We start from the raw sequence: 23,963 nt of genomic DNA, 5'->3' as shown, positions 1-23,963 counted from the left end.
TTTCATAATTGTGGAAAGCTTAACATTAAACGCCAGACAGGATGACAGTTCTCCAAGGATAAAGGTCACTGTTGCCTAAAATGTGTTCTGCAGAATATCACTGAGATACTCAAAGACAAAAAAGATTACAAGGACAGACAAACTTTGGAAACACTCGTATTGTAAAGTCATAATTATAATTAGCATTTGCACTGAGGAGTTTGGAAGTGAAGAAACCTGATTAGCCTTGTCTAACCTCATGTTGCTCCCACTTACTTGACCTCAAGCCCAATTGCACTATTATATGGAACGCACTTAGATAAAGAAATTCAAGTCTGAACTAAACTTTGAAAACCAGTCAAGGAGATAGCATAGTTGACTCTCTACTGTAGTTGTTGAGAAGCCTATCCCTCGTGTCTCTGGGAACATCAGAAGATAGAGCTGTAACAGGTGCCTGTAGAGGAAGCCTGAATTTTTCTCACAAAAGTAACTTTTGATACGCTCTAGTTGTGAAGCAGTTACCCTGTAGACCCAGAAGCCAGAATGATTTAGTCTGAAAAATCCAAAGGTAGGTATTAAATTGTTTCTCATGACCATAGACGATTCTTTGCACGTTTTTGTAGAATATCCCACTGAATAACTTGGCAAGAAAAATGTCTACCAGTCACTTGACACAATTAATTTGCTATCAGGAGTTCTTACTTGTTAAATGATTGAACTTTGAAAGATGTTTACCAAAGACAGCACCTTGTGCTTTATCACAATTACTGTGGAATCTTTCTTTGTAAGTAGTTAGATGCAAAGGCCAGTTGTTTCTTGAGACCTCTCCTGGGTTGTAATTTAACAGTGTATCATTAACACATGGGAAGATATTTCTCCCTCTTTATCTTATGACAGAAATGCAGGTATAGCTTTCATCTCAAAGTAAGATTAAGGCGTAAGTTACAAAGATGTGTAGCTATTCTATGGCCCTTTGTAATGCTACTTGAGGAAGGTGATTCCTTTCCTGGCACTGCAATTTTAGAGACTGCATAATGAGTATATCAACCTTGTGTGGCTTGGTGCTGAGCAACTTTCAGTTTATAGAGTCCATGGCTAAAGGACACATCCAGGAGAATGTTGGAAAGACAGATGTGAAGCTGTAGAAGAGAAGTTTGGATTAAGGAGTAATGAGTTGGGGGGAAGGGGTCATGGTTCTCGAGGAGGTAGGAGCTTGCGGTGAGGATAGAGACCTCCTAGGAAGAGAGTTTGTGTAAAAAGAAGACCAAGGACCTCCTGATGTGGCCAGTTAGAAATGGTTTCCTGGTGGTATTAACATGTAAATGGTGGCTTCTGCAGATGGCTAAACTCATCCATTTTTTTTTTTTTAACTATCTTAATAGTTAAAATACGGCACTTTCTTGTGTCTCCAAATTCTGAATTACCTTATGGTGCTAGTCTATCTGTTTTAACTAAAAGTCATAAGCAAATCCATATGATCCTTTTCCTGTAATTTCCTAGTAAATCAAGGTGATAATTTCAAAGATAAAAATAATCAGTCTTTTTAGCTTTAGCAGCGAGCATGAGTCCCAGTCTTTTTGCCTTCGTGTAAGGTTTGTTACCATGGTGGAACTAAACAATAGCCCACACACTAGAATGTGAGCTCTTCAAGGGTAAGGGACAGTGTCCTACATATATCTTTATCTCTACAGCACTGGGTGCATCAATGTGTTATCAAAATGAATGGGTGGATATCCTTTGGAATTCTCCTGTTACTTTATGGGGTTTTTGGTTGATTTTCAGCTATCTCCTTGTTTTTCTCATTTCTTATTTTCTTTCCCCAAATCCCTTAATGTACCTGTTTAGTTTGTGATGTCATTTCCCATTAGATTAAAAAACCATCGAAGTTGTTGCTTAGGCTAACCCAGACTTAAGCAACTTTTTAAAACTCATCATCTGAAAATATTTAGTGTCCACATGAATAATTCTGAAGACATGTGCATACCATTTTTCTTTTATGTACATAGGTTAAACGTTGATTTCTCCACAGTAGGAGAAAGCATTATAACATTTGATTGTCTTCACTGAGGAAATATCTTTTGTGCTATAAGAAATAGGATTTTGAATTTAGAACTTAGTTTTTTGTAAGAACTTTATTGATGTATAATTCTCATACCATATGATTTACCCATTTAACATGAATTAATCATTGATTACTAGTTAAGTTTAACCAGCATTAATAATCACTGGTTATTAATCACACAGTTGTGCAAGAATCCTCATTATCACCCCAAAAATAAATCCCATACCCATTTTCGAGTCATTCACCATTTCTCCTGCAACTACTCTTTCCAACCCTAGCAGTAGACAATCCCTGATCTACTTTCTGTCTGTGGACTTGCTTATTCTGGACTGTCAATGTAAGTGAAGTAATATACAGTCTTTTGTGACTGGCTTCTTTCTCATAGTGTAGTCTTTTAAAATGATATCTATACTACAGCCTTTATTAGTATTTCATTTTTTTTTAAATGCTGAGTAACGTTTCATTGTAGGGATACACATTTTTTAATCCATTACTTGGACATTTGGGTTATTTCCACTTATTGTGTGTTATGGATAATGCTGCTATGAACATTCATGTACAAGTACTGGTAATTATTTTAAGGAGATTATTCTGGGCTGGGCATGGTGGCTCACACCTGTAATTCCAACACTTTGTCAGGCTGAGGTGGGAGGATCACTTGAGGCCAAGAATTTGACACCAGCCTGGGCAACATAGGGAGGCACCATCTCTACAATTTTCTTTTTAAATTAGCCAGGTGTGGTGGTTCATGCCTGTAGTCCCAGCTACTCAAGAGACTGGGGCTGGAGGATCACTTGAGCTCAGAAATTCAAGGTTACAGTGAGCTATGATTACACCACTGCACTCCAGCCTCGGTGACAGAGCAAGGCCCTTAAAAAAAAAAAAAGATTCTGTAGTTTCTGTCATTGTAATAGAGGAGGCCATAGGATCATATATGGCAAGAGTATATAGCAGTGCATGCAGGGAGTGAAAAATAGGCCATCAAGTTGAATTTATTGGGAGAACTTAAGACCAAGTCTATGCATGAGGGATTGAAGCTGGGACACACAAAGCTTAAAATTGTATTTCTTCTAGAGACTGTTATGGCTTTTTGCTGACCACAGACATTGACAGTTTTTCTGTATTTGTCTGAAAATGGAAATGCACTATTCCCAATGGCACTATTCCTGAGGACTAGACTTCTTTGCCTCTAAAACCTCTCCAATCCTAGTTTTCATCTTGGCTAATGATGACCAGCCACTACCATTTTTGTCTTGGATTTTGTCTTATTTCTAGTTATAAATGGTTAAAATTTCTTATGAATTCTTATCTTCTTGTGTTGAACTTTTGATTAATACATGCAGCCTGTAGACAGTAATTAATTACTACCTGATCAGGAATTTCTGAAAAAAAATCTCAGTCATTAAAGATTAAGAAACGAAAGCCAATTAATATTGCCATGTCCTGTCTCTTGGAACTTGAGCAGGATATACATCTATGTGTCAAGGACATATCCAGAAAATAGAGTCCACCTAGATACATTAACCCTGCACCCTTGGTCCATATATTTTATTTCAGCAATGATCCAGACATATTATAATTTGACAATCTCATCCTAGTGATCTTAACTCAGTGATTTCATTTTGCCCAGATGTTCAGCTGTGATAAAGTTTACTAAGGCACAGATGATGGATGATACACAATTTCAAGATTTTGGGGTGGCTACAATATGACTAGGGACTAGAACTCAAGTATATACAGAGCAAATGTTGAGCGATTAGTCACTTTCTAAGCACTAGATATGCATATTTTCTGCCAAGCTCAATAGATCTAACTAGATTGCTTTCATTTCAGATAATTTAAGGACTTTCTTTAGAAAGTTTTCAGCACCTCTGAGGTTCTAAATCCAAAAGGTAAAGAATATGTAGAGAAAGAAGTAATAGCAACAGCAACAATAATAATAGTAACTAACATTTATTGAACACAGTATGGGCTGGGCATGGTTCTAAGAAAGTCTGACATATAGAATGTCAACCATACTGGCTTAATAATCCTCATAACCGAATTAGTGCTAAAACCAGTTGCCCATCTCAGCAAGCATCAGAGGCAAGTATGTCATAAATCAAGGTCTTCTGACTCCGAGACCATCTCTCAAACCTTGTTCTAATTGTCTCCTCAGCCATGGATGTTGAAAGGAACCACAAAGGCAGTGTGTTAAAAAGAGGCAGCATTCAACCTTTCCCCTGATGGGGCAAAGCTTTTTTCTTTTTCCTTTACATTCTTTGACATCTGTTTTAAAACGCAGATATCGCTAGAAGAAATGACACTTTATTATAAAATCCCAGTAAAATTTAAATGTCTTATGTAAAACCTTTATACTGAGCAGATTTTAGTAGGAAAGGGGTTGGCATTAAGGCTCTGAATGCTTTCAAGCGGGGACAGTGTTAAGAAATCATTAGAAACAAGAGCCCGGAGGGGTTCTGCCATTTTTACTGTATTGCTTAAGGCTGACCTAAAATATGCATAATCTTACTTCTTGCTCTGTGAGCTTATCCTTATTAATGTCTTTTTCCACCTAGTTTAGGGGTATTTTTGACTGTGTTTGATAAAATTTTACAGTACAGCTTTAGACATCTGTTTTTATTTTATTTATTGTAGGTTAGGTTCTGGGGTACATGTGCAGATCACGCAGGATTATTGCATAGGTACATACATGGCAAGGTGGTTTGCTGCCTTTGTCCCCCCATCACCTATGTCTGGTATTTCTCCCCACGTTATCCTGCCCCTAGCTTCCCACAACTGATCACAGTGTGTGATGCTCCCCTCCCTGTGTCCACATGTTCTAATTGTTCAACAGTTTCCTATGAGTGAGAACATGCAATGTTTGGTTTTCTGTTCTTGTGTCAGTTAGCAGAGAATGATGGTTTCCAGATTCATCCATGTCCCTATGAAGGACACAAACTCATAGTTTTTTGTGGCTGCATAGTATTCCATTGTGGATATATGCCACATTTTCTTTATCCAGTCTATCATTGATGGACATTTGGGTTGGTTCCAGGTCTTTGCTATTGTAAACAGTGTCACAGTGAACATATGTATGCATGTGTCTTTGTAATAGAACAATTTTTAATCCTTGGGTCTATACCCAGTAATGGGATTGCTGGGTCAAATGGAATTTCTATTTCTAGGTCCTTGAGGAAGCACCACACTGTCTTCCATAATGGTTGCATTAATTTGCACTCCCACCAACAGTGTAAAAGTGTTCCTATTTCTCCACATCCTCTCCAGCATCTGTTGTCTCCAGATTTTTTAATGACCGCCATTCTAACTGGTGTGAGATGGTATCTCAACGTGGTTTTGATTTGTGTTTCTCTAAGGACTGGTGACAATGAGCATTTTTTCATATGTTTGTTGGCCTCATAGATGTCGTCTTTTGTAAAGTGTTCATATCCTTCGTCCAGTTTTGAATGGGTTTGTTTTTTCCTGTAAATCTGTTTTAGTTCTTTGTAGATTCTGGATATTAGCCTTTTGTCAGATGGATAGATTGCAAAAATTTTTTCCCATTCTGTTGGTTGCCGGTTTGCTCTGATTGTTTCCTTTGCTGTACAGAAGCTCTGGAGTTTAATTAGATCCCATTTGTCATCATTCGCTGTTCGTGTTTTAGCCATGAAGTCCTTGCCTATGCCTATGTCCTGAATGGTTTTGCCTAGGTTTTCTTCTAGGGTTTTTATGGTGTTAGGTCTTATGTTTAAATCTTTAATCCATCTGGAGTTAATTTTAGTGTAAGGTGTCAGGAAGGGGTCCAGTTTCTGCTTTCTGCACATGGCTAGCCAGTTTTCCCAACATTATTTATTAAACAGGGAATCCTTTCCCCATTGCCTGTTTTTCTCAGGTTTGTCAAAGATCAGATGGCTGTAGATGTGTGGTGTTGCTTTTGAGGCCTCTGTTCTGGTACCAGTACATCTTTATTGTTACTTTTTTTTTTTGAAATGGAGTCTACCTCTGTTGCCCAGGCTGGAGTGCAATGGCATGATCACGGCTCACTGCAGCCTCAACCTCCAACGTTCAAGCAATCCTCTCACCTCAGCCTCCTCCTCCTGAGTAGCTGAGACTACAGGCATGCACCACAACATAAGGCTAATTTTTTTGTAGAGATGGGGGTCTCCCTACATTGTCCAGGCTGGTCTTGAACTCCTGAGCTCAAGTGATTCTCCCACCTCAACCTCCCAAAGTGCTGGGAATACAGGTGTTAGCCACTGTACCCAACTGTATTGTAATTTCAGGAGCTCTGTGCAATTTCCAGTTTTTAAAACTCATCTTGTAGAATTTGTGTATTTTTTTTAGAGAAACTGCTCATTTGCTACATTTAAGGCTGCTGTATACATATATGATTTACTACATTTGCCTGAATTTAGATTGGTGGCTATCATGTAGCTGCATTTAGTATTATATGAGGGTAAAGCCAGATTTCTTTGGATCTGTTCCTTTTAGATGCCAATCTTTGGAGGTGTTCTACTTTACTTTGGTATACAGTTAAATGTGTAATACTGTTAAGAAAACATTGATCACTGGAAAGTGACCTTCATTTCTTCATAAATATCATAATACAACTATATATGTAGTAGGGAAGCTCCATTTAAAGAATAGATGACTTACATTGAAATCATTTGACCTTTTTAAATTAGTATAAATTACACAAAGATTGTTGTAATGTTTCTTATCATACATAATAGTTATGATTGCTAGAGAGGCACTCATCAGTCATTGCTAAAAGGGTCAGGTGCTTTCATGTTTTCAGCAGGTTGCGGTAAGGCAGCAAGCCTTGGGAATTTGATTAATGTCTTATTTCTATTAGTTGGCTTGGAAGTTTTTTTGAGTGTAAATTTGTATGTGGACAACAGAGTTTATACACTTTATGACAGAAAATGAGATCCATCTATATGTTTGTAGAATGGGGGGATTCTTAGCTCTATAGAGAATAAGAAATTAATAATGGAAGGCTTTTTTAGGATAACTGACTACAGGAAGAAATTGTAGTGACAGAAGCCATGTGTAGTGAATTTGAATTTATGTTCCTTAGGGAGCTACCAGAGAAATATAATTTACAAGATAATCAAGAATGTAAATAGATTCTCTGTGGAGTCGTTGTCTGATTGCTGACATATATTCATCTGTATTGAAATGACTTCATGACTACATTCTAACAATTAGAGAGTCATTAGGGGTGAGATGTACATGTATACCTTTAAGAAAAGCAGAATATGTATTAGTAATAATGTAATTGACAGCTGTTAAAATGAGTACATTGTGTACTTGTTAAACATTAAAGTAACTTACCTTGGAACAGTGGTGAGTATCTTACTGATTATTTATGAGAATGATCTCCCCTACATTAATACTGCATCTAAACATGTAGCATTATGGCATACCTTGAAAAGTATTGACATATATGTTTTTAAATATAAGAAAATTCAAATGCATAATTGATAAGGGCTATGTGTCTCAATTTCCTAACCCTTAACAAAAATGTCCTAACATAGCTCTGTTACTATGATTGCATTTATTAGAAAACATTTAGTAAAGATCATCTGTAATTCAAACTCTTGAGCACCAGTTCTTTAGAAGAAGTACCTTGAAAGAGAATTTGGACTCAAAGAATTTCTGGCTTTTAGAATCCTTATCATGACAGCTTGTCCTGTCTCAGAGCTTCAGGAGGAAAAACTACTCCCTCAAAATCGTTTGCTATGGAGCTTAATAAGAGGTTTATGTATGTCATATGTTTGTTTAGGTGAAAAGCTCTTGTTCGACTCATTTAATCCTGGCCTGGTGAATTAATACTGAAGGAACCTTGACTATACATCTACAAAATCAATGTGTCCTGGTAGACTTCTGATTAAGATAACATTAGCTCTTGCTTTAAGGTATCTTTCTCTGCTCCTACCATTTATCCAGTGGTAGATAATATACGGAGTGAAAAATGAAAAAGGCGTAGCTGGGCTGTAAAGCAAGATGAGCATCTCTGTGGACCAGAAATGTAAAAGAAAGAAAAAAAAAGCAAAACAGGGCATTGTGAGTTGTAAGTAGGGCTAAATTTGTGGGCTTTCAGCTCCTGCTGTAGTAACTGGGATTAAAATTCTCCTTACAATGTGGTGGCCTGGAGCCAGGATTACTATTTGAAATCAGAGCCCCACAAAAACACACCTGGAGGGACATATATATATATATACACACTTACACTTAAAAGCTACGTGGTTTGACTGCTGCAGAGGTCTACAGCTTATACATAGCTGTGGTCCTAATGCATGGAGCTGGGGGAAGAGGCAACGGGTTGGAGTTGGAAAAGAGCATGGCAGCCTTGAAACCAGGACCAGAACCAATCTACCTACTGCCTGGCAATGAAATGAGCGATACCTCCGTATCACTCAATGTAGGAGCTGAAACTACCAACAGATGTAGCTCTAAACTCTTAAGTCCCTGAGTATAGCTGGGGGCAGTCATAAAACCACTTGACAGACAGTGACTTTAAAAAGAGAGGAAAATATAAAAAAAAAAAAACATACACATGTATATGTATGCACATACAAAACATCCCTTGCAAAATTTGTCTCCAAACCAGGATCCAAAATACGTGAAGAAATGGGATAGCACCCTCACCTCGGTTAAACATCAAAAAACGAATAAGGCTGGGAACTGTGGCTCAACCTGTAATCCTGGCGCTTTGGGAGTCCAAGGTGGAGGATTGCTTAAGCCGAGGAGTTTGAGACTAGCCAGGGAAATGTAGTGAGGTGTCATCTTTACAAAAAATAATTTTAAAAATATCAGCCGCGTGTGGTGGCACATGCTTATAGTCCTAACTACTCAGGAGACTGAGATAGGAAGATTGCTTGAGCCCAGGAGGTTGAGGCTGCAGTGAGCCATAATTGTGCCACTGCACTCCATTCTGGGCAACAGAGTGAGACCCTATCTCAAAAAAAGAAAAGATGAAGCAATTCTAGAAGAAAGCAAAATGATAGACTAGTACACCAAAGATTTTTACGTACACTTAAGATGCTTATGCCAGGCGTGGTGGCTCACACCTGTAATCCCAGCACTTTGGGAGCCTGAGGTGGGCAGATCACCTCAGTTCAAGAGTTCAAGACCAACCTGGCCAACATGATGAAACCCTGTGTCTCTACTAAAAATACAAAAATTAGCTGGGCATGGTGGCAGGCGCCTGTAATCCCAACTACTCGGGAGGCTGAGGCAGGAGAATTGCCTGAAGCTGGGAGGCGGAGGTCGCAGTGAGCCAAGATCACACCACTGCACTCCAGCCAGGGCAACAGAGCCAAAGTCCATCTCAAAAAAAAAAAAAAAAAATGCTTAAAGACATAAAGGGTACCATTCACTAAAATAACAAGAAACTAAGAAACAGAGATGGATGAAATGTAACTAGGTCTGAAAAAAAAAAAAGATACCTTTGCCATAAAAACTGTAGTCATTGAAGTTACTAAACTCAATAGGATAAATTCTAGACTTTGCCCCTGTCAGAGAAGGCAAGGGAATTAGAAGATGATGCCGAGGATGTTATTAGGCACAGCACTCACAGGAAAAACCTAATATAAACGAGCAGTTAGGAGAAATGGAGAATTGACAACAGGCTTTACAATATACCTTACTAGAATTTAGAGGTTTATTTAGGAGTGTCTTTGAGGGGTTTCAGAAGAGAATGGAGGAAATGGTAGAGAGGTAATATTTGAAGCTGTAATAGCTGAGAATCTTCCAGAATTGAAGAAGGATGAGAGTCCTTAAGGAAACGTGCTCCCCAGAGAAATTTCAAACATCTGGGAAGGAAAGAAAGGCCTGCATGGAACAATTGATACTCTTTACAGCTCAGCTTTGAGAGGCCTTGTCTGATTAAAATGAGTCATTTCTGGTTTTCACTGGAAAACACCAAAGCAGAAATGTAATGTGTTGTATATACTAAACCATGCTTCTTGAAAAAGCATACTTATAAATAAATCATAAAAGGAGAGCCTTGTGAACAACTAAACCCACAGGATCAAGATACCAAGGAAGATGTCTTCAGAAAAGGCAGTCTCCTGTCAGCACCTTTGTGAAAAATAGGTGGGAAGACAGTAATTGCTTGTTGTACTATCCTGAAATCCATGTCTATAAACTGTTTTCAAAAGGAACACCATGGATGACCCAATCTGGTAGAAACATTTGAATGGGATTCTACATAAAAAGTGTTGCCAGTTAGAACATTTCATTGAAGTTTTCTTTTAATGAAGAGGGAAAAATAGAAAGTAATTCCTATGGAATGAGACCTTGTGAACTTTGGATTCTGCTTCTAGTTCACAGAAACATTGAACTGATTGCCAGTTGTCAGAAATTAGATTTAATTAACATGGACAGTTACATACATTGGTGCACATCCAGAAGACCTGTGTGCAGAATCTGGCTGAAAGTATGCTTACTTTGATGAATCTCTTCTCATCACTGCTTTGTCAAAGCAGATTGCTGTGAAATAAACTATACAAACAACTACCCTTGAAGACTGCTAGCAATAGGATCTCAATCAGTACAGATAGGAGATTCTATTTCTGTAGATGAAAAAGATCATACATTGATTTTCTGCATGACTGTAAATAAATTCCTGGAAAGCTTGTAATGTTAAGTGCTGGGTAGAATGAATAAAATGAAGTAAAACAAGAGAAGATTGGGTTTTCTTTCTGCTTCAGTGTGGAGATCCAGCATTTTGAAAGTGAGCATTTTGGATGACATGCCGTCCCCTGTGGAATGTTCATTCCGGGTATGGAACAACAGAAAATATTTAGGAGACCTGGTCGTGAGATGATCTTTCTTTCTCAGACTGGACAATGAGAAAACTTTTCTTGGCTACTCACTACTTACATTTCATGTCTCTTCTCACTGATAGAGAGATCCCACATTTGTGGATAGGAATTTCTCTCACCTGATGAAATATCTTCTGTGAACCACAGAAATCTGTCCTCTTATTTTGGTATTTATCACAAATAGAAGAAAGATGTCAAGAGTTCTAATCAGTCACTGGGCATCAAATGTCAGAAGTGTCCTCAATTGAAACAGTATTCTCAGTAAATCCTAAAGCATTTGGAACCTTTGCATATGCTAATAGTATTTATTTGGACATTAACCAAATATAACCAAAAGAAAGTGGAATCGCCATAGAAATCTTTAAATGGAATAAAATTTATATCAAAAAATTCTGTTAAAAATGTATAGCAATAAATTTTATTCCATTTTGTTGTTAGGAACAAAAAGTACAGTACAGGAACATTCAAGATTTTCTGTGCGTCTAACTACATAAGTCCAGAAGTGTACAAAGTGAATTATGATAGAATTAAAAGGAGAAACTAACAAATTCATAATTGTATTTCAATACTCCTCTAACAAAAATTGCTACAAATAATCAAAAATAATGATATAGACAACTTTAACAACAAAATCAGCACACTATGTTAGAGACTCTGTCTTTCCAATGGAAAAATACACATTATTTCAAGTACTCCATGAACATTTTTAAAAACTGACTATGAACTAGGTCACGAAAAGAAGTATTGCTAAATTTCAAAGGAACAGTATCATACAGGTGTTCACTAATTAAATGCAATTAAATAAAAAATGCAATAAGCAGATAAGTGAAAAATGTTAGGAAATACCAATGACTGTGGGTTAGGTTAAAAAAAAGTCACAGTAGGAATTACAAAACATAAGGCACTGAATTGAATCAAGTGATGATTTGTGTCAAAACTTTTGGTATATAATTAAAGTGGTACCAAGGAGGAAATGTATAATCCTACATCTATTCATTAAAAATAAAAATTAAAGACTTACTCGAACTGTAAAGCAAGAGGGGAAAAAACGAATAACAAGTAAAACATTATTAATGGACATAAAATGAGACCAAAGTAAGGAACTTCACCGCGTTCTTGGATGTGAAGGCTTAATTATTAGAAACTTAGTTCTTCACAGTGTAACCTATGAATTCAAATTTCAAGAAGGATTTTCATGAAATCAGAAAAATAGATACTAAAATCATGGAGAAGATCTAAGGGGTCAGAATAATCAAGACAATTTTGAGGAAGAACAAAGTGGGGCTGGGAAGGTCTATCAGATTTCAATTGATTTACATCTGGAGTGTGGAATATGCACAGGGATATACAGATAGACCCACAGACTAGAATAGAGAGCTCAGAAGCACACCTACATATTTATGGACAGTTGATGTTTTGCAGAGGTATTGTTAGAAATCAGTGGGAAATAGAGGGACTATACAGTGACAGAGGCTGGCTTCATAGTTTATCCGTGGGGGGAAAGTAAGATTAGATCACATGTTCACAGCAAGCACAAAAATAGATCCTGGGTAAATTAAAGTCTTAAATGTGAAAATCAAAATTTTAAACTTTAAAATGTAGGTAAATGGGTAAAAGAAGCATGAAAAGCCAGTTAACATGGAAGAAGTTTAACCTCACTAGTAATCAGGGGTGTGCAAGTTAAAATGCTCCCATCAGATTAGCTAAAACTTAAATATTTGATAACACCAAGTATTTGATGAGGAGGTGGGCCAAATGGAAAACCTCATTCACTACTGAAAAGAGAGTAAATCGGTAAAACCACTGATTTGTCACCCAGAGCAATGTGGTGACATGTAGCAATGTTGAAGATGTTGCTAAGATCCAACAATTCCACATCAAACTATATTCTGTAAAGAATCTCTTAAACAGGTATCCAAGGAGACAGGTATAAAAAAGAAGTTCACTGCATCATTGTTTATAATAGTGAAAAGTTGGAAACAACCTAAATGTCTGTGGACAGGACAATATTGTTGGCATATTCAAGCAACAGAATAATAATACCTTACACCAGTAAAATAGCACACTATTATGTATCGACCTGGAGAAATTTCCAAAATGGTGTTGAAGGCAAAAAGCAACTCTTAGAACGGTATGTATATTCTTAAACATGAAGTTCTTAAATTTTAAATTTAAGAACACGCAAAATAATGCTATTAGATTGAATCACATAAAATGGGTGTTTCTGTCGGGGAAAGAAAAATACAGGCAAACATCAGCATCTTTTTTAAGCTCAACCTAGTATTTGTGGATACATTCATGGTAACACTGGGCATGAAATTCAGTGTGGCATTATCTCCTTGAGGGCAATGGGGAGGAGAGAATGGTACAGTGTTGACGCGGGCACATGAGGGAGCTTCTGCTTTGGCTGTTATATTTTATTTCTTCAAAAAACTTTTGAAGAAAACATGGCAAATGATAAACTTATTAAGGCGAGGTGGGGGGTACATGGGTATCCTTACTCTATTCTTATACATTTCTGTTGAAAATATTTGCTAATGTTTAAAGCAAACCAAAGTGTTTGATAGAGGTGTAACATTTTTAACCTCGTGACATCATAAAGAAATATTTACAAAGTGATTAAATCCTTTGCTGCTTACTTATCTGAACATAGCACTCATGAGGCTTTTAGCATAACATAAAAAAATGAAAAGCATGGCTCCCTTCACACACCAGGCGAAAGCTTCAAATTTTGGTTTGTTCTTTTAGCACTGGTAAGATTGTCATCATTAAAACCATTCATTAGTGCCTCTCTTTTGCTTGCTGTTCTTTGGTGGCAGTCAGATGCATCTATCTACCATGGTATATAAAATTTGGCGATGATATTCAAATTTCTTTTTTTCTTTTTCTTTTTTTTTTTTTTATTTTTTACTTCTTTGATGCCAACAGGAATCTGCAAGCAGAATATGACCGTCTAAAGCAGCAGCATGAACATAAAGGCCTGTCCCCACTGCCGTCCCCTCCTGAAATGATGCCCACCTCTCCCCAGAGTCCCCGGGATGCTGAGCTCATTGCTGAGGCCAAGCTACTGCGTCAACACAAAGGCCGCCTGGAAGCCAGGATGCAAATCCTGGAAGACCACAATAAACAACTGGAGTCACAGTTACATAGGCTAAGGCAGCTGCTGGAGCAAGTGAGGAGAGAGATGGGATTTTTACAAACATTCATTTTCCCCTCTTAAACAAAACTAAACTTCAAAGCAGTTTTTATAGGTGCAACAAGGATCAGTTCTTAAGTGCTTGGTATGTGCCTGGCAAAGTGATAGGTATCAAGGGATAGAAGTAGAGGACACAAAAAAACGAATGTGTCTTTTTTCTGTTTGTTCAATATTGTTTCCTACCAAAGTGTTTTTTTCTTGACCAATTTGAAATACATCTTGGGAAAAAAATGCCCGGAGGTTTCCACTAGTTCTCTAAAAGTGAATATTTTACTTCTTGAAATGGAACTCTTTCACTTACAATTGGTTATAATTTCTTGTATACCTTTGTGGTTTTTTTTCTCTTAATCCCTAACACATAATTCTTTAAGCCTCCACTGAAAACCTAGCAAGATACTGCATCGTAAAAGAACCTACTTGGACACAGTTCTGGCTTTCTGTGAATTTTAGATTTTGAGATATGTTCTGTCTTGTTACTTAATACTCCACAAAGTCACGAATTTTCCATTACATTTTTGAGATCTCACAGTCTTACTGTTCTCACAACCTTCTAAATCTTCCAGTTATTTAATGTAATGATTAACAGTCTTCCGTGTAGCTCTAATTTTTTCTCAAATTTATAAGGGATACTTCAGATACAAAGACAGTATCCATGGATTATATCAACAGTGAAATATCCCAAATTAAACCATCTTTGGGAGGGCTTCTAAAGTAGGAAGGGTCAAAATTTATGAGTCTTGAGTGTCTATAATATTTTTATATTTATACATTTGTGTGTTTATTAAGAAAATTAATTCTGTTTTCTTTTGGATGGCTTAGCCCCAGGCGGAGGCCAAAGTGAATGGCACAACAGTGTCCTCTCCTTCGACCTCTCTACAGAGGTCCGACAGCAGTCAGCCTATGCTGCTCCGAGTGGTTGGCAGTCAAACTTCAGAATCCATGGGTAAGTGTCTTAACTACTCTCAGATTTTGGTATCTGAAGAAAGGTGGAGTCACATTATAGTGGTATGAATGTTTGGCCAGAGGTGTTTGATTCATTTTGGTATCAGGGAGCCACTGAAAATCATGTACCAGATGAAAAAGATCTAAAAAGAAATTTCTGAAAAGGTATTTGGGCAGCTCTATCTGGCCCACAGAAAACTAGTATAGGTGAGAAGACCAGTTAGGAGGCAGTCACCAAGGCCAAGACTTGTAAGTTCTGAGGGCCTACACTTGAGAGACATGGAAGGAGAGGACTGAGAGACTGTTCTATAGAGTTGCCAGGGTCTGGGAACTGACTGCAAATTTTAAGAAGAATGAGGGGAAAGGATTTGGTTGGAAGAAGATAGTGAAACTTTTGATTGTGGACATAATGGGTTTGAGAAATTGATGGGTCTTCTAAGTCATGTCCAGAAAGAAATTAAGATACAGATCTATACCTGAGGTAAGAGGGCAGACTGCAGAGATTTGAGAATGAGTTTCATAGAATTGATTGCTGAAGGATGTGAGATGAGAAATCTATAACACAGGTGCTCCGATTCAGTGCCATGGGGAAGTAGGGTAAGGTTCAAGGAAGATGCGATGAAAAGGTGAAATGGTAAAGAGAGCTCAATGGAAATTTAAATAAATCACAATCTGTTGGGTCACTATTGGGTAATTTTGAGAAAGCATTTTCAGCCAAGAGAAGAAGGAAACTTGGGAAACTTCTATCGTTTCAATGTAATGAAACACTAGGTAATCTTAAAATGAATGAGGATTAAGGAAAGCGAAAACACTTTTGAAACATTACCAAGAAAGACAACTTAGGCAAAAGTTGGATGAATTTGTTGAGGAATGGTCAGCAGCTTTCTTAGAACTAGGTTTTAAGAAACATGGAGCTGATGAGGCTTAGATGATCAAAGGTCAAAATGAGAGTAGGGCATTTTACAGTGGTAATGAATAGCTAGAACAGGGGTTGCTAGCCAGCTGCTCATTGTTTTTTTCCTGCTGTGTCTGGCTAGACAATAGAGGGTTTTATGAAGGCTACAAATACTTGGTCCACCTCCCTCATTTCTCTCATGGAGCCCAGTATGAGTCAGCTCCATCCTCTATCCTTACTTTTCCCTGGGTCCTAAACTGGTTATACTTGACCCTCTCAATCTTACCTCACAGAACAGAAAAGACCTGTGACTCATTGATTCTGTACCCTTACAGCTGTATTGCCTGCTATGATGATGTGTTGAGGAATTCATTTCATACTTGAGATTTTCCATGAGGGTAGAATAAAGAGAGGCAAAGTGCCTAACCAAAATGGATAGGACAGAAAGGAAAAGTTAGGGGTGTGGGTGAGTTTTATGATGAAAAATTTGGAGATCACAGTCAGGAAAATTCAAAAGTTGGATATCATGGAAGTAAAATGCTTTCAAGCAATTTCTACATCTAAGATGGTGCCTCCCAGTGAGCTGCTGAAGATTTTACTTTGAGATCACCGAGGGGCAAGGAGTGTAGTCCATGCAGTTGAGGAGACCAAGGTTGCTGAACTTATCAGCAGGGGCTGAGGTCCTTACTGTGATGACAGTGGTAGACCCGGATGGAAAAGATGTTGAGGAAGGTGGATGAGGGCTCTAAGGAGGCGAACATTTCTGAGAAAAGAGACAGGGTGATTGAAACAAATGTGATGAAGTTCAAGAACCTGGAGCACTGGGAAGAAGCACATCCTCTTCTGGAGAAGTCAAACCTTGTAGGAAAGCCAGGTTTTGATTTCTTTGAGAAGGAGAAGGAAATGTTTGAGGTTGTTTTCCAGAATTTACTACACCTCCGTGATTTAAAGCAATGTCTGCGTCACATTATCTCTGTCCACCTGAGATCTGAATATAGCTAATAAACTGTTGGGATTGTAAGTGATAACACAGTACATTAAAAACTATTGTATACCTTTGCAAAGTCTGTAAATTCTGAAAACAACTGCGCTTTACGACGTCTTTTTTTTCTACTTCAGGATTTCCCCCCTTTTTAAAGTAAGTAAAGCATATGAAACTAAGTCACATATTTTAGTGGTGAGATTCAGAGCCCTAGGTGCTTAAAAGCATTAATTATTTAGGCTGTTCACAATGGGGGAATAGGCAGCATACCTGTTAAAGCACCCAAATTAAAGAGCACATTAGGATATGGGCCTGATGATTTGTGGAGCTAAAAAGATCATGGTAGTACTGAATACCAGGACGAAAGTGCTATATTCCAGTGGCTGAGTTAAGCTAAGAGATAACTTGCTGATACTAAATGGATAAGCTGTGTTGTTAAATTTGTCCTCTGAAAGGAAAGACTGAATTCAAAGGTACTTTTTCTTGAACTGTGTATTAGTCTGTTTTCACACTGCTATAAAGAACTACCTGAGAGTGGGTGATTTATGAAGAAAAGAGGTCTGTTGACTCACAGTTCCACATGGCTGGTAAGGCCTCAGGAAATTTACAATCGTGGGGAAAGGTGAAGGAGGGAAGCAAGGCATGTGCTACGTTGCAGCAGGAGAGAGAAAGCGAGGGGAAAACTGCCACACTTTGAAACCATCAGATCTTGTGCAAACTCACTCACTATTATGAGAACATCATGGGGGAAACCGCCCCCATGATCCAATCACCTCCCACCAGATCCTTCCCACAGCACGTGGGGGCTACAGTTCAACTTGAGATTTAGGTGAGGACACAGAACCAAACAATATCAAACTGCATAAGCTAAATTCATTTAAAAAGGAAAAAAAAACCTTGCCATCTTCTTGAAGGATGCACACAATTGTTTAAATAAATACAGTGTGGATCCTTGTGCTTTAAAGGCTTGATAGATGATAAGGCCAGGATTTGCTGAACCACATTCTGGATAGAGTTGCATTATTTAAATATACAACCCCAATGATTTTCTTTTAAGTGAAACATGAGAGAAGTCACACTAGGTGATGTGTCTAAAGAGTCAACATATTTCCTTAAGCCATGAAATACTTATCACTGAGTCTCTATGTACACTTTGTGTTCTGTACATTTCTTACTGAGAATGTGCTAATGAAACTTACCTTCTATTAGAGGAAGGAAATACAGAACAAAATAAAAATTAACAGTGTTTATCCTCTGTTGGCTCTCAGGGGCTCCATACACAAATCTGTGATGTTCTAACAACTCTTTACCACTGATGACTCCTAACTTTCCACTAGATTGCTGTTTTTTGAAGCATTTTATTCATTTAAATATTAAACCATTCCTTTGCTCTTTAAAAAGTAAATTTTATCATGTGCATTTGAGGTTTATGACATGATCGCTCCCTAGCTTTTTATTTAGAATAATTTCAAACTTATGGCAAAATTGCAATTAATTTAACAGTTTGCCACATTTGCTTTATATCTATTTATCTATGTACTCTTACAGTGAGGTGTTGTTAAAGGGATTGCATATATTTAGATTAACATTTATGTATATCTGTATGTTAACATATCTTTATATATACTGTATGCATTTATATTTTATGTGCATATTTATTCATATTTATGTGTGTATATAGTTTTTGTTTTTTATTTCACTTATCCACCCAATGGCTGTGTTTCATACATAACACTTCACCCCTAAACACTTGCATATGCATCTCCTAAGATAAAAGATATTGTTACATAAGCACAATTATCACACCCAGAAAAATGAACAATACTGTTATCTAATATAGAGTTTAAATTCAGTGCCTCCAATTCCACCAGTTAACATTATTTTTTTTATATACTTTAAATTCTGGGGTACTTGAGCAGAACGTGGTTTGTTACATAGTTATCCACGTGCCATGTTGGTTTGCTTCATCCATTACCCCATCATCTACATTAGGTATTTCTCCTAATGCTATCCGTCCCCTAGCCCCTCACCTCCCAGCAGGCCCCGGTGTGTGATGTTCCACTCCCTGTGTCCATCCAGAAGGTGGGTGATCTTTGCATTTCCAACTGAGGTACCTGGTTCATCTCATTGAGACTGGTTGGACAGTGGGTGCAGCCCAAGGAGGGCAAGCTGAAGCAGGGTGGGGTGTTCACCTCATCTGGGAAATGCAAGGGGCCAGGGACCTCCCTCTCCTAGCCAAGGGAAGCCATTAGGAACTGTTCCCTGCACTCTGGCCTAGATACTGTGCCTTTCCCATGGTCTTTACAACCTGCAGACCAGGAGATTCCCTCTGGTGCCCACAACACCAGGGCCCTGGGTTTCTAGCACAAAACTGGGCAACCATTTGGAAGACACCGAACTAGCCACAGCAGTATTTTTTTTTCTCATACCACAGTGGCACTGGGAACACCAGTGAGACAGAACCTTTTACTCCCATAGAAAGGGGTCTGAAGCCAGGGAGCCAAGTGTTCTGACTCGGCAGTTCCCACCCACAGGAAGACCAGCAAGATAAGATCTACTGGCTTGAAGTTCTCGTAGCCAGCACAGCAGTCTGTGCTTGACCTCGGATGGTCCAGCTCAGTGGGGGCGAGGGGTTTCCGCCATTGCTGAGGCTCCAGTAGGCAACTTTAACAACACAGTGTAAACATAGCCTTGGGAAGTTTGAACTGGGTAGAGCCCATGGCAGCTCAGCAAGGCCTCTGCAGGCAGACTGTGTCCCTAGACTCCCTCCTCACTGGACAGGGCATCTCAGAAAAAAAAGGCAGCAGCCCATCAGGGACTTATAAATAAAGCCCCCACTTTCCTAGGACAGAGCACCTGGGAAAAGGGACAGTTGTGGCAACAACTTCAGCAGACTTAAACATCCCTGCCTGGCAGCTCTGAAGAGAGCAGCTCCCTGACCCTCATGTATCCTGACTGGGAGGCATCCCCCAGTAGCGGGGGCAGACAGACATCTCATACAGGAGAACTCTCTGGCCGCCATTCGGCAGGTACCCTTCTGGGATGAAGCTACTAGAGGAAGGAACGGGCAGCAGCCTTTGCTGTTCTGCAGCCCCTACTGGTGATTCCCAGGTAAGCATGGCCTGGAGAGGACCTCCAGCAAACTCCAGCAGACCTGAAGCAGAGGGGCCTGACAGAAGGAAAACTAACAAACAGAAAGAAATGGTTTCAACATCAACAGAAAGGACGTCCACTCAGAGACCCCATCCAAAGGTCACTGACTTCAAAGATCAAAGGTAGATAGATAAATCCATGAAGATGGGAAGAAACCACTGCAAAAAAGGCGGAAAACTTCAAAAACTAGAACACTGCTTTTCTTCCAAGGGATCACAACTCCTTGCCAGCAGGGGAACAAAACTGAACAAAGAATGAGTTCGATGAATTGACAGAAGCAAGCTTCAGAAGGTGGGTAATAACAAACTTCTCCAAGCTAAAGGAGCATGTTCTAACCCAATGCAAGGAAACTAAGAACTTTGAAAAAGGTTAGATGAAATGCTAACTAGAATAACCAGTTTAGTGCTAACTAAAATAACCAGTTTAGAGAATAACATAAATGACCTGATGGAGCTAAAAAACACAGCACAAGAACTTTATGAATCATACACAAGTTTCAATAGCCAATCAATCAAGTGGAAGAAAGGATATCAGAGACTGAAGATCAACACAATGCGGTAAAGCAAGAAGTCAAGATAAGAGAAACAAGAATGAAAATAAATGAACAAAGCCTCCAAGAAATATGGAATTATGTGAAAAGACAAAATCTATGTTTGATCAGGGTACCTGACAGTGGTGGGGAGGATGAAACCAAGTTGGAAAACACTTTTCAGGATATTACTCAACCTAACAAAGCAGGCCAACATTCAAATTCAGGTAATACAGAGAATACCACAAAGATAGTCCTCAAGAAGAACAACCCCAAGACACATAATCATCAGATTCACCAGAGCTGAAATGAAGGAAAAAATGCCAAGGGCAGCCAGAGAGAAAGGTCAGGCTACCCACAAAGGGAAGCCCATCAGACTCACAGCAGATCTCTTGGCTGAAACCCTGCAAGCCAGAAAAGAGTGGGCGTCAATATTCAACATCTTAAAGAAAAGAATTTTTCAACCCATAATTTCATATCCAGCCAAACTTTGCTTCATAGGTGAAGGAGAAGTAAAATCCTTCATGGACAAGCAACTGCTGAGAGATTTTGTCACCATCAGGCCTGCCTTACAAGAGCTCCTGAAGGAAGCACTAAATATGGAAAGGAACAACCAGTACTAGCCACTGCAAAAACATAACAAATCATAAAGACCATCGACACTGTGAAGAAACTGCATCAACTAACTGGCAACATAACGAGCTAGCATCCATAATAGCAGGATAAAACTCACACATAACAATATTAACCTTAAATGAAAATGGGTTAAATGCCCCATTAAAAGACACAGACTAGAAAACTGGATAGAGTCAAGACCCATCAGTGTGCTGTATTCAGGAGACACATCTCACATGTAAAGACACACATAGACTCAAAATAAAGGGATGGAGGAATATTTACCAAGTAACTGGAGAACAAAAAAAAGAGCAGGGGTTACAATCCTACTCTCCAATAAAACAGACTTTAAACCAACAAAGATCAAAAGAGACAAAGGAAGGTATTACATAATGTTAAAGGGATCAATACAATAAGAAGAGCTAACTCTCCTAAATATATATGCACCCAGTACAGGAGCACCCAGATACACAAAGCAAGTTCTTAGAAACCTGCAAGAGACTTAGACTCCCACACAATAATAGTGGGAGACTTTAACATACTGCTGTCAATATTAGATCAACGAGACAGAATATTAACAAGGATATCCAGGACTTGAAAGAACATCTGGACCAAGCAGACCTAATAGACATCTACAGAACTCTCTACCCCAAATCCACAGAATTTACATTCTTCTCACCACATCACACTTATTCTAAAATTGACCACATAATTGGAAGTAAAACACTCTCAGCAAATGCAAATGAATGGAAATCGTAATAGTCTCTCAGACCACAGTGCAATCAAATTAGAACTCAGGATTAAGAAACTCACTCAAAACCACACAATTACGTGGAAACTGAACAACCTGCTCCTGAATGAGGACTGGATAAATAGTGAAATGAAGTCAGAAATAAACATCTTCTTTGAAACCAATGAGAACGAAGACACAATGTACCAGAATCTCTGGGACACATTTAAAGCAATGTCTAGAGGGAAATTTATAGCACTAAATGCCCATAGGAGAAAGGAAAGATCTAAAATTGACACCCTAACATCACAATTAACAGAACTAGAGGAGCAAGAACAAACAAATTCAAAAGCTAGCAGAAGACAAGAAATAACTAAGAACAGAACTGAAGGAGACAGACACACAAAAAACCTTTCAAAGAAAAAAAAAGTCAATCCAGGAGCTGGTTTTTTGACAAGATCAACAAAATAGACCACTAGCCAGACTCATAAAGAAGAAAAGAGAGAAGAATCAAATAGATGTAATAAAAAATAACAAAGGGTATATCATCGCCAATCCCTCAGAAATACAAACTGCCAACACCTGTATGCACATCAACCAGTAAATCTAGAAGAAATGGATATATTCCTGGACACTGACACCCTCCCAAGACTAAACTTGGAAGAAGTCGAATCCCTCAATACACCAATAACAACGTCTGAAATTGAGGCAGCAATTAATAGCCTACCAACCAAAAAAAGGCCAGGACCACAGGTTCACAGTCAAATTCTACCAGAGGTACAAAGAGGAGCTGGTACCATTTCTTCTGAAACTATGCCAAACAAAAAGAGGGAATCCTCCCTAACTCATTTTATGAGGCCAACATTAATATTCTGGATAAAATTATAAATAGAAATACAGCCAAATCTGAAATCATGATCAACCTTTGAAACATCTCTTCCAATTTCCCAGTCTACACAAAGTCATTTTCTACACCTTCTTCCCTTACCTGCCTTCCTTAGCCATGGTCCACCACCATCAATCCAGTCACCAAGGTCAGTCTGTTATGGTACTTATAACAAAGAGCAAAAGTCTTCAAATCAGCTACTTCTGCCCAAATTTAGCCCTCATCATGTATTACTGGAACAGACAATATGAATACTTTCCTAATTGGTTTCTCTGTCTTTGGTCTCTCTTCCTTTCCAAGCTATCTTACAGATACTTCCAGTTCCTCTTCTGCCATTCAAATTGTATTATTCCCCTCCCTAAGCATTTTATGGCTTCTGTTTGACAACAGAATAAATAAATGTTCTCTTTGGCCTTGACTTCATTATGTTCTTAACCTGAAATATAGCATCCTTTCTTTTCACTCAGTTTGCTTTTGGAACTTACGCGTTATATCATTCTGTTTTTTTGTTTTTGTTTTTGTTTCTTCTTTTGTATGAGGCAGAGTTTTACTTTATTGCCCAGGCTGCAGTGCAGTGGCACAATCTTGGCTCACTGCAACCTCCACCTCCCAGGTTCAAGCGATTCTCCTGCCGCAGCCTCCCCAGTAGGCAGGATTACAGGCCCACCACAACGCCTGGCTAATTTTCCTGTAGTTTTAGTAGAGGTGCAGTTTCCCCATGTTGGCCAAGCTGTTCTTGAACTCCTGACCTCAATAATTCACCCTCCTCTTCCTCCCAAAGTGCTGGGATTACAGGCATAAGCCACCACGCCCGGCCATGTTTTCAGACAGTTACTAATACTTTCTTCTGCCTACAACTCCCTAGAACTTAAGCTCCTTAAGGACAGGATGTAAGTCTTGCTCATTGTCATTACTATATGAGGACACCCTGTGCAACAAAAACAATCAGTAAAGTGCTTGTTAATATTTCAGAAATCAAGCATAATACATTCTTGTATACACATGGAAAAGCCCACACATTTCAGAAATTTAGCTACTAGTTTCAGTATCTTTCATGACCATTCACAACTGATCAGCTAATAATCAGCAACAATACTGTACACCATAATATATTAAAGATGTTACACCCAGAATTTATGTCTGAAATTGAAAGCATCTGTTCTATATCCATAAGGGAAAAA

At 38.5% G+C, this 23,963-nt stretch overlaps 1 protein-coding gene across 17 annotated transcripts in view; it reads left to right on the top strand.

The window, feature by feature from the left end:
• DMD (dystrophin) overlaps positions 1 to 23,963 on the top strand; it is a 2,282,798-nt gene that overhangs the window by 2,238,257 nt on the left and 20,578 nt on the right. For all 17 annotated transcript variants that reach the window (XM_032285804.1, XM_032285805.1, XM_032285797.1 and 14 more), the window contains 2 exons: positions 13,783 to 14,026; positions 14,870 to 14,993. In XM_032285804.1, coding sequence (XP_032141695.1) covers positions 13,783 to 14,026; positions 14,870 to 14,993 — 368 coding nt within the window. The remainder of the gene's footprint in view (positions 1 to 13,782; positions 14,027 to 14,869; positions 14,994 to 23,963) is intronic.

The sequence above is a fragment of the Sapajus apella genome, unplaced genomic scaffold (assembly GCF_009761245.1).
Source record: "Sapajus apella isolate SASKATOON/1434 unplaced genomic scaffold, GSC_monkey_1.0 scaffold17, whole genome shotgun sequence".
Classification (NCBI taxonomy): domain Eukaryota; kingdom Metazoa; phylum Chordata; class Mammalia; order Primates; family Cebidae; genus Sapajus; species Sapajus apella.
This window is presented reverse-complemented; position numbering and strand designations above follow the sequence as displayed.